The 12,328-nt window shown below is 37.9% G+C and overlaps 1 protein-coding gene across 3 annotated transcripts in view; it reads left to right on the top strand.

The window, feature by feature from the left end:
• Nucleotides 1–12,328, top strand: part of GABRA3 (gamma-aminobutyric acid type A receptor subunit alpha3) — a 408,152-nt gene that overhangs the window by 315,994 nt on the left and 79,830 nt on the right. For all 3 annotated transcript variants that reach the window (XM_044235314.1, XM_044235313.1, XM_044235315.1), the window contains exon 6: nt 1,407–1,489. In XM_044235314.1, the coding sequence (XP_044091249.1) occupies nt 1,407–1,489 (83 nt within the window). The remainder of the gene's footprint in view (nt 1–1,406; nt 1,490–12,328) is intronic.

The following is a 12,328-nucleotide window of genomic DNA, read 5'->3' as shown; positions in this document are numbered from 1 at the left end:
CCTTAAGAATAAAAGTGGATTGTTGAGATATTGCAGGCTGACTTGAAAATTAAGCTTTTGTCCAAGACACATGGAACATTTTATAAATACTGAAAGGATTAATTAGATCTGCAAGGACACTTGCTCTCTAGTTCCTTTTACTGTTTATATGGGATAAGTAAAAATAAGAGATGAATAAGTATTTGTTGAAGAGCATACACTTGGTTTCTGCCATTTAGTAGGGAGTTTTTGCTAATACACACTTGAGCATGTTTGTTTTAATCAGCCTGCTTTGTACAATATCTAGTATTGATCCTCTGATCATTTGTGAAGTGTTATATGAATTATAATATGATGAATCAGGTTTAACAATTAACTAGGATTGGAGATGCTGGCCAGTTAGTCTCCTAGAACTTGAAGAGGATGACATAGGTGGAATCTAGTATAACCAAGAGATATACTGATTAGCTAGAAATAACCCATCAGAGCTTGGCTCCAAAGAACTCTGAATTTCTGTTGAATAGGTCCTATTTCTACACAGAGGCAACTATCTAAGCCAAGGTAAGTTGAGGCTAAAAATTCTTTAAAGAAATCAGAGGGAAAATCTTAGAATAGGTTATTTAAGCAGACTAATGAGGAAAATGAATATGTGGGCATAGTAAATCATACCCCATCCAGATTTTCATTGAGGAATCCATGCAGTCTCTCCTACATGGTATTCCTATAAAGAAAACATGAACTCTTTAGACTTAACTTCTGAGGTTTTTGATGTCCTCCATAACCTTTGCATTTTTTTTCCTGGCCAGTTTTGTGTATGTGTGTGTGTGTGTGTGTGTGTGTGTGTGTCCATGTGCACGTGCATGTGTGCATGCATGTGTGCATGTGCACATGCATGTGCGCACAAGTGCGAATATGTGTTCCCCAAAAGTCATCTCTTTCAACAAAACTATAGCAGTTGCTGTGAGCAGCAGAGTCATCTTTCATACCAGTTCATTATCAAGGTGAAGATATTCATCTTTCCTTTCCAGTGCAGTCTTTAAATTGGTTAACTCACTTGATAGCCTGCTGAAAATTATTTAATAAATGATTAAACTGCTATCAGGAGTGAGTGAGTCAGAACCTGGTGTTTTCAGATTTCTTCAAGGAGGAGGACTGGGTGAGGGAGCTCAGGTAAGGTAGATAATTTTATTTGTTTTTCTAAAGGTGGTAAGGTGGAATTCAAATCTGATCTAAAAATCTGAATGCTGCTTTGAGAGGCTTTCTAGTTCATTTAATTCATCCCTTGTGTTCATAAAGACTTCAATCTCAATATAAATGAAATCCCACTATTCTTAGGAGCACCCCATTGCTGGTGAATGGACATTCAGCTGTGTGTTTACCACCATTCATTTTAGCTTAATCTCATTTTCTGTTCTCCTTTCTTTTAGGTTAACAATTCATGCTGAGTGCCCCATGCATTTGGAAGATTTTCCTATGGATGTGCATGCCTGCCCACTGAAGTTTGGAAGCTGTATGTATTTTCTCACTTTCAATTTACCTGATCTTCTTCTGAAAGAAATAGTATATTTCCTGTTCTATCCCCTAGTAGTTTCTAAAGCTGAAGCCTTGAATTCAGGGTGGTGTGGGAGTGGGGAAGGGAATTGGGGTTGATCAGGAGAGGAGACTTAGCTTTTAATACTTTTCTTTGTAGAAAACAAACATTATCTCACCATTTCAGACTCATTTCTGTCATTAGATTAAAATAATAACTTCTATTTCCTAAATTGTCCAGATCTAGTAAGACAGAGCTAATACACTGTGATGAACACTGGGCATTGTATATTGTATATAAGTGATGAATCACTGTATTGTAACACCTGAAATTAATGTTACACTGTATGTTAACAAACTGGAATTTAAATAAAAACTTGCGAATGGACAAATGAATAAAAAGACAGAGTTAATCTAGAGTACAGTAGCAGCTTCCTAAACACAAGATCCCAAAAGGGAAGGTGCTTTTATTTTTGAAATGCCTATTCTATTTGTATCTCATCATTCTATCTAATTCTCTACAGTAAATGGTAGATAGAAAGAGACTCTGGAGATTTTCTCATTTTTACAGAGTACTGCCTTTACCAATAACTGTAAATCTCAAAGAGAAATGAGTAGATACATAGTCCATTTTCAAATAAATTAGAAAAATCAAAATTGAATAGAATTTGAGTGAGTTTCTAGCTCTAAGAATTTTAGAGTAAGTTTCATATAGGGAATCATCTGAACAATATACCAAGGTCTGTGTTGATTGTGTCTAAATTAAATTTAGTTCTATATTCTGAAGTAGAAAGTACATTTGAAAATATCCAAATAGTTACATGTGACATATTTTTTCAATCATTGTCAAATATTTATGAATTTTCTCTTATGTGCCAGGCTCTATTGTAGGAGTTTGGAGTACATCCATGAATAAAACAAAGACCCCGTCTTGGTGGAACTTATGTTATAGAGGAGAGAGTGATGATGAAAGATAAACAACAGATTAAAAAGTAACATATAAAGTATGGTATAAAGTGAAAATCACTGTAAGAAAACATAAAATTACTACAGAATAAGGGGAATCAGTCTTGTCTTAGTGGAAGCTAGGTGTTGCCACTGAAATTTTAAAATTGGGTAATCACCATAGGTCTCTTTAAAAAGTGACAATTGAGGTGAACCATGAGAGATTATGGACTCTGAAAAACAATCTGAGGGGTTTGAAGTGGCGGGGGGGTGGGAGGTTGGGGTACCAGGTGGTGGGTATTATAGAGGGCACGGCTTGCATGGAGCACTGGGTGTGGTGAAAAAATAATGAATAATGTTTTTCTTTTTTTTTTTTTTAAAGATTTTATTTATTTATTTGACAGGCAGAGATCACAAGTAGGCTGAGAGGCTGTCACTTTTTTTTCCAATTTATTTATTTTCAGAAAAACATTATTCGGGGCGCCTGGGTGGCTCAGTGGGTTAAGGCCTCTGCCTTCGGCTCAGGTCATGGTCCCAAGGTCCTGGGATCGAGCCCCGCATCAGGCACTCTGCTCTGCAGGGAGCCTGCTTTCTCCTCTCTCTCTGCCTGCCTCTGCCTACTTGATCTCTCTCTCTCTCTCTCTGTGTCAAATAAACAAATAAAATATTTTTTTTAAAAGTGACAATTGAGCAGAAATTTTAAGGTAGTAAAAGTATTAACAATGCAGATATTAGAGGAAACTGTGCTCCAGGTAGAGGGAATATCCAGGGATAAGAAGCTAAGTCAGAAAAGTGTCTGGCTTCTCCAGGGGATATCAAAGTATCCAGTATGGCTGGATAGAGTAAAGGGGAAAGCACTAGGAAAGAAGGAGATCAAAGAAGAGACTAGGTCATCTAGAGTCTTGTAGGACATTAAAGGGCTTTGAATTTTAATGATAAAAAGTGAGGAGTGGTTTGAAATTTGGAACAAAATGATTATATTATCTGACTTAGTTTTTTTCTTTTTTTTCTGTTTAGAATGCACTTTTTTGTGTGTTATGTTAGTCACCATAGAATATATCATTAGCTTTTTTTTCCCCAATTTATTTATTTTCAGAAACACAGTATTCATTATTTTTTCACCACACCCAGTGCTCCATGCAAGCTGTGTCCTCTATAATACCCACCACCTGGTACCCCAACCTCCCACCCCCCCGCCACTTCAAACCCCTCAGATTGTTTATCAGAGTCCATAGTCTCTCATGGTTCATCTCCCCTTCCAATTTACCCAAAAGCACATACCCTCCCCAATGTCCATAACCCTACCCCCCTTCTCCCAACCCCCCTCCCCCCAGCAACCCACAGTTTGTTTCGTGAGATTAAGAGTCACTTATGGTTTGTCTCCCTCCCTATCCCATCTTGTTTCATGGATTCTTCTCCTACCCACTTAAGCCCCCATGTTGCATCACCACTCCCTCATATCAGGGAGATCATATGATAGTTGTCTTTCTCCGCTTGACTTATTTTGCTAAGCATGATACACTCTAGTTCCATCCATGTTGTCGCAAATGGCAAGATTTCGTTTCTTTTGATGGCTGCATAGTATTCCATTGTGTATATATACCACATCTTCTTGATCCATTCATCTGTTGATGGACATCTAGGTTCTTTCCATAGTTTGGCTATTGTGGACATTGCTGCTATAAACATTCGGGTGCACGTGCCCCTTTAGATCACTACGTTTGTATCTTTAGGGTAAATACCCAGTAGTGCAATTGCTGGGTCATAGGGCAGTTCTATTTTCAACATTTTGAGGAACCTCCATGCTGTTTTCCAGAGTGGTTGCACCAGCTTGCATTCCCACCAACAGTGTAGGAGGGTTCCCCTTTCTCCGCATCCTCGCCAGCATCTGTCATTTCCTGACTTGTTGATTTTAGCCATTCTGACTGGTGTGAGGTGATATCTCATTGTGGTTTTGATTTGTATTTCCCTGATGCCGAGTGATAGGGAGCACTTTTTCATGTGTCTGTTGGCCATCTGGATGTCTTCTTTGCAGAAACGTCTGTTCATGTCCTCTGCCCATTTCTTGATTGGATTATTTGTTCTTTGGGTGTTGAGTTTGTTAAGTTCTTTATAGATTTTGGACACTAGTCCTTTATCTGATATGTCGTTTGCAAATATCTTCTCCCATTCTGTCAGTTGTCTTTTGGTTTTGTTAACTGTTTCCTTTGCTGTGCAAAAGCTTTTGATTTTGATGAAATCCCTAAAGTTCATTTTTGCCCTTGCTTCCCTTGCCTTTGGCGATGTTCCTAGGAAGATGTTGCTGCGGCTGAGGTCGAAGAGGTTGCTGCCTGTGTTCTCCTCAAGGATTTTGATGGATTCCTTTCTCTTGATGCAGTGTTCCAAGATTCATTGCTTATATACAACACCCAGAGTTCCTTGCAATACATGCCCTCCTTAATACCCACCACCAGGCTCAGCTATGCCCCCACACTCATCCCCTCTAAAACCCTCAGTTTGTTTTATAGAGTCCACTGTCTCTCATGGTTCATCTCTCCCTCTGATTTGCCCCAATTCACTTTTCCTTTCCTTCTCCTAATGTCCTCCATGTTATTCCTTATGTTCTACAAGTAAGTGAAACCATATTTGACTTTCTCTGTTTGACTTATTCCACTCAGCATAATCCCCTCCAGTCCTGTCCATGTTGATACAAAAGTTGGGTATTCATCCTTTTTGATGGAGGTGTAATATTCTATTGTATATATAGACCATACCTCCTTTATCCATTCATCTGTTGAAGGGCATCTTGGCTCTTTCCACAGTTTAGTGACTGTGGCCATTGCTGCTATGAACATTGGGGTACAGATGGCCCTTCCTTTCACTACATCTGTATCTTTGGGGTAAATACCCAGTAGTGCAATTGCTGGGTCATAGGGAAGCTCTATTTTTAATTTTTTGAGGAATCTCTATACTGTTTTCCAAAGCAGCTACACCAACTTGCATTCCCACCAAAAGTGTAAGAGGGTTCCCTATTCTCCACATCCTCTCCAATATTTGCTGTTTCCTGCCATGTTAATCTTTGCCATCCTAACTGGTATAAGGTGGTATCTCAATGTGGTTTTGATTTTAATTTCCCTGATGGCTAATGGTGATGAACATTTTTTCATGTGTCTACTAGCCATTTGTATGTCTTCATTGGAGAAGTGTCTACTCATGTCTCCTGCCCATTTTTTGACATGACTATATGTTTTCTGGGTGTTGAGTTTGGGGAGTTCTTTATAGATCTTGGATAGTAGTCCTTTTTTGTAGTGCCTTAAAAGAATCATTATGGACACTCTGTTAAAAAATATAAATATGGGAAGAACAGAAGAAGGAAATCCAGTTAAAATGATATTGCAATAGTTCAGATGAGAAATGATAATACTCAAATTACAGTGATATTGGCAAAAATAATGAGAAAGACTATGGGTGAACATGTCTCATGAACAATTAGAAAACCTAGGACTGTAGAAGCAATGAGGATTGAAAGACAAAAGTCCTGGAGAAAGGGTGGAACTTCTTGTAGATGAATTTGTGAACTACATCTTCTTCATTCTTTGTGGTAGTTGACAATTCTGGCCATGAATTTCAGCTTATAATTCAAGTTTGGCCCTAAACATAGGACTGTTACTAGATGATAGGGGGGGAAAGCAATAGTTTTCATGGTTACAGAGAGCTAAAGTGATAAAAGTAGAGATTTAGAAGGTCTCAAACTCTTGGCTAATAACCGTCTCAATACAATGCTAAATTTTAAATATGCACAAATCATAAGGCTAAAAAAGCAATATAAAAACTTCTGAAAAGTAAAGCTGGCTTTCCTACAGACTCCCAATGTTATAAAAAAGAAGGCATGCCAGGCTCTTAGTTTAAATCCCTAGAGAAACTATGTCCTAGTTACAAGGGAGCAGCAGAGACATACCAAGTTTTTTTTTTGTTTTGTTTTGTTTTTTTAATTTGACAGAGAGAGATCACAAGTAGACAGAGAGGCAGGCAGAGAGAGAGGTAGAGGGAAGCAGGCTCCCTGCTGAGCAAAGAGCCTGATGCGGGACTCGATCCCAGGACCCTGAGATCATGACCTGAGCCGAAGGCAGCGGCTTAACCCACTGAGCCACCCAGGCGCCCCGAGACATACCAAGTTTAACCAAATCTAAAATTCAACTCAGTCCCTTGAAAGAATTAAGGTAATAATTTTCCCACATTATCTGTTTATCAAAGGAAAGAATGAGGTCTTTCTGGTGGAAATCAACATCATCTGAAAAGTTCTAAGTTTATTATACAATGTCTGCAATTCAATAAAAAAAAATCATTAAGCATAACAATACACAGGACCATATAACCTAAAACCAAGATTTTAAAACAAAAAGAAATGGAATATGCTGGGTCATAGGGCAGTTCTATTTTCAACATTTTGAGGAACCTCCATGCTGTTTTCCAGAGTGGTTGCACCAGCTTGCATTCCCACCAACAGTGTAGGAGGGTTCCCCTTTCTCCGCATCCTCGCCAGCATCTGTCATTTCCTGACTTGTTGATTTTAGCCATTCTGACTGGTGTGAGGTGATATCTCATTGTGGTTTTGATTTGTATTTCCCTGATGCCGAGTGATAGGGAGCACTTTTTCATGTGTCTGTTGGCCATCTGGATGTCTTCTTTGCAGAAACGTCTGTTCATGTCCTCTGCCCATTTCTTGATTGGATTATTTGTTCTTTGGGTGTTGAGTTTGTTAAGTTCTTTATAGATTTTGGGCACTAGTCCTTTATCTGATATGTCGTTTGCAAATATCTTCTCCCATTCTGTCAGTTGTCTTTTGGTTTTGTTAACTGTTTCCTTTGCTGTGCAAAAGCTTTTGATTTTGATGAAATCCCAAAAGTTCATTTTTGCCCTATGACCCAGCAATTGCACTACTGGGTATTTACCCTAAAGATACAAACGTAGTGATCCAAAGGGGCACGTGCACCCGAATGTTTATAGCAGCAATGTCCACAATAGCCAAACTATGGAAAGAACCTAGATGTCCATCAACAGATGAATGGATAAAGAAGATGTGGTATATATACACAATGGAATACTATGCAGCCATCAAAAGAAACGAAATCTTGCCATTTGTGACAACATGGATGGAACTAGAGCGTATCATGCTTAGCGAAATAAGTCAAGCGGAGAAAGACAACTATCATATGATCTCCCTGATATGAGGGAGTAGTGATGCAACATGGGGGCTTAAGTGGGTAGGAGAAGAATCCATGAAACAAGATGGGATAGGGAGGGAGACAAACCATAAGTGACTCTTAATCTCACGAAACAAACTGTGGGTTGCTGGGGGGAGGGGGGTTGGGAGAAGGGGGGTAGGGTTATGGACATTGGGGAGGGTATGTGCTTTTGGGTAAATTGGAAGGGGAGATGAACCATGAGAGACTATGGACTCTGAAAAACAGTCTGAGGGGTTTGAAGTGGCGGGGGGGTGGGAGGTTGGGGTACCAGGTGGTGGGTATTATAGAGGGCACAGCTTGCATGGAGCACTGGGTGTGGTGAAAAAATAATGAATATTGTTTTTCTGAAAATAAATAAATTGGGAAAAAAAACTTAAAAAAAAAAAAAAAGAAATGGAATATGGAAATAGGTCAACAAGTGACCCAGATATCAGAGTTTGTAGACAAGGGCTTTTAAAAACTGTGGTTAATATGTTCAAGAAAAAAGATCAATGAAGAAAAAAAATAGATCAAAGAAATTAAAAAAAAGAATTTCAGCAGAAAATTGGAATCTATAAAGAACAAATTAGAAATCACTTATGGACAAATACATATCTACAATTCAGAATTGAATGGATAGGTTTATTTTTTCAATTTTTTAATTCAAATTCAATTAATTAACATATATTATTGGATTCACAGGTAGAAGTCAGTGATTCATCAGTCTTATAAAATATTCAGTGCTCTTTACATCACATGCCCTTTTTAATATCTATCACCCAGTTACCCATTCCTCTACCTCCCTCCCCTCCAGCAACCCTGTTTGTTTCCTATAATTAAGAGTCTCTTATGGGGACGCCTGGGTGGCTCAGTGGGTTAAAGCCTCTGCCTTCAGGTCGGGTTATGATCCCAGGCTTCTGGGATTGGGCCCCACATCAGGCTCTCTGCTCAGCGGGGAGCCTGATTCCCCCTGCTCTCTCTGCTTGCCTCTCTGCCTACTTATGATCTGTTAAATAAATAAATAAAATCTTCAGAAAAAAAAAAGAAGAATCTCTTATGGTTTGTCTCCCTCTCTGGTTTCATCTTGTTTTATTTTCTCCTGTCTTCCCCTATGATACTCTGTTTTGTTTCCTAAATTCCACATATGAGTGTGATCATATGATAATTTTCTTTCTCTGACTGACTTATTTTGCTTAGCATAATACCTCTAGTTCCATCCACATCATTGCAAATGGCAAGATTTCATTCTTTTGATGGCTGAATAATATTCCAGTGTGTGTGTGTGTGTGTGTGTGTGTGTATACCACTTCTTCTTTATCCATTTATCTATTGACAGACATCTGAGCTCTTTCCATATTTTGGTCATTATGGACATTACTGCTATTAACATTGATGTGCATGTGCCCCTTCAAATCACTATGTTTGTGTCTTTTGGATAAATACCTAGTAGAGCAAATGCTAGATCATAGGGTAGCCTATTTTTAACTTATTGAGGAACCTCCATACTGTTTTCCAGAGTGGCTGCACCATTTGCATTGCCACGAACAATGTAAAAGGACTTCCCTTTTTCCACATCCTTACTAACATCTCTCATTTTATGAGTTGTTAATTTTAGCCATTCTGACTGATGTAAGGTGATATTTCAATGTGGTTTTGAATTGTATTTCTCTGATGTCAAGTGATGTGGAACGTGTTTTCATGTCTGTTGGCCATTTGTATGGCCAAAGAAATATCTGTTCATGTCTTCTGCCCATTTCTTGATGGGATTAATTGTTTTTGGGGTGCTGAGATTGGTAAATTCTTCATAGATTTTGGATTGTAGCCCTTTATCTGATAAGATATTTGCAAATATAGTCTCCCTTTCTGTCATTTGTCTTTTGGTTTTGTTTACTGTTTCCTTTGCAGTGCAAAAGCTTTTTATTTTCATGAAGTCTCAATAGTTCATTTTTGCCTTTGTTTCCCTTGTCTTTGGAGACATGTCTAACAGGAAGTTGTGGTGGCTGAGGTTATAGAGGTTGCTGCCTGTATCCTCTAGGATTTAAATGAATTCCTGCCTCATATTTAGGTCTTTCATCCATTTTGAGTCTATTTTTGCATATGGTGTAAGTATATGGTACAGTTTCATTCTTCTACATCTGACGGTCTAATTTTTCCAACATCATGTATTGGAGAAACTATCATTTTTCCATTGGATATTCTTCCCTGTTTTGTCAAATATTAGTTGACTGTTGAGTTGAGGGTCCATTTCTGGGTTCTCTATTCCATCCCACTGATCTATGTGTCTGTTTTTGTGCCAGTAACATACTGTCTTGATTATTACAGCTTTGTAATAGAGCATCAGGTCTGGCATTGTGATGCCACCAGCTTTAGTGTTCTTTTTCAACATTCCTTTGGCTATTCAGGATCTTTTCTGGTTCCATACAAATTTTGGGAATATTTGTTCTAGCTCTGTGAAAAGTGATGATGGTATTTTGACAGAGATTGAATTGAATGTATGGATTGTTCTAGGTAGCATAGAATTTTTAACAATATTTGTTCTTCCAACCCATGTGCTTGGAATGCTTTTCCATCTCTTTGTGTCTTCCTCATTTTTATTTCATAAGTGTTCTATAGTTTTCTGAGTACAGATCATTCACTTCTTTGGTTAGGGTTATTCCTAGGTTTCTTGTGGGTTTTGGTGCAATTGTAAATGGGATTAATTCCTTAATTTCTCGTTCTTCAGTCACATTGTTATTGTATAGAAATGCAATTGATTCTGTATCCTGCCATGTGACTAATGTAACACTCTATGTTAACAATACTGAAATTAAAGTAAAATAATGAACAAAATAAAATAAGGAAAAATAATCTCTAACAAGGAAACAATTCTGGAATGGTAAAGTAAGGACTTCTGAAAACCTCTTCCATAAAACCAAGGAGAACTTCTCAAAATTTTCAAAATAAATGTTCTTCAAACCCTCACCAAAGGCTCACAGCAATTCGAGGAGTGTTATACAAGAGAAGTGGTTTTTTTTCCAATTTATTTATTTTCAGAAAAAAAGTATTCTTTATTTTTTCACCACACCCAGTGTCCATGCAAGCCGTGCCCTCTATAATACCCACCACCTAGTACCCCAACCTCCCACCCCCCCCGCCACTTCAAACCCCTCAGATTGTTTTTCAGAGTCCATAGTCTCTCATGGTTCACCTCCCCTTCCAATTTACCCAAAAGCACATACCCTCCCCAATGTCCATATCCCTATCCCCCTTCTCCCAACCCCCCTCCCCCCAGCAACCCACAGTTTGTTTCATGAGATTAAGAGTCACTTATGGTTTGTCTCCCTCCCTATCCCATCTTGTTTCATGGATTCTTCTCCTACCCACTTAAGCCCCCATGTTGCATCACCACTCCCTCATATCAGGGAGATCATATGATAGTTGTCTTTCTCCGCTTGACTTATTTCGCTAAGCATGATACGCTCTAGTTCCATCCATGTTGTCACAAATGGCAAGATTTCGTTTTGATGGCTGCATAGTATTCCATTGTGTATATATACCACATCTTCTTTATCCATTCATCTGTTGATGGAGATCTAGGTTCTTTCCATAGTTTGGCTATTGTGGACATTGCTGCTCAGAAAGGAACAGAGACAATATACAGTAACAGTCACCTTACAGGCAATACAAGAGAAGTGTTTATTCTTGGTGAAATCAGGGACCCCTATTCCCGACCTCTATGTCTGGATTCTGTAGAAGACTTGAAGATTTTGTAATAATAGAAGGACTAATCCATCAGGAAGATATCATAATTATAAAGATATATGCACCTAACCATAGAACCCCAAAAATACATGAAGCAAAACTGAAAAAATTTAAAGGAGAAACAGACAACTTAACAGTAATAACTAAAGATTTCACTACTCCACTTTCAATAGCTCACTAGACAGTACCTTAACATAGTAATAAAAGTCTTAAACAAAATTTAAACAAACTAGATCTAACAAACATACTGCACTCTACCTAAGAACATCAAAATACACATTATTTTCAAGAGCACACAGAACATTTTTCTGAGTAGACCATATGTAAGACCATAAAACAAGACTCAGTAACTTTAAAAGTATGGACTCTGAAAAACAGTCTGAGGGGTTTGAAGTGGCGGGGGGGTGGGAGGTTGGGGTACCAGGTGGTGGGTATTATAGAGGGCACAGCTTGCATGGAGCACTGGGTGTGGTGAAAAAATAATGAATACTGTTTTTCTGAAAATAAATAAATTGGAAAAAAAATAAAATAAAATAAAACAAAATGTGTTTAGTTGAATGAAATTAAAAATAAATAACAAGGGAAATTGAGAAATTCACAAATGTGTTGATACTTGCACTCCTACATAAACAGTGCACTCCAAAATAAAGAATGGGTCAAAGAAGATATCACAAGGGAAATTAGAAAATATTTTGAAATGAGTGAAAATGATGCACAGTAAACTAAAATTTATAGAATGCATCAGCTTAAAGCACTGTTCAGAGGGAAATTTATAACTATAAAACATATATTAAAAAGAATGATAAAAAGCTAATAATCTGACCTACTTTAAGAAACTAGGAAAAAAAGAGCCATCTAAATCCAAAGCAAGTAGGAAGAAGAAAATAATAAATATTGTAGTGAAATTAAGTTAAATAGAGAATAGAAAA

The sequence above is a fragment of the Neovison vison genome, chromosome X, assembly GCF_020171115.1.
Source record: "Neovison vison isolate M4711 chromosome X, ASM_NN_V1, whole genome shotgun sequence".
NCBI lineage: Eukaryota > Metazoa > Chordata > Mammalia > Carnivora > Mustelidae > Neogale > Neogale vison.
The sequence above is the reverse complement of the archived record's forward strand: the minus strand, read 5'-3'. Positions and strand labels throughout refer to the sequence as shown.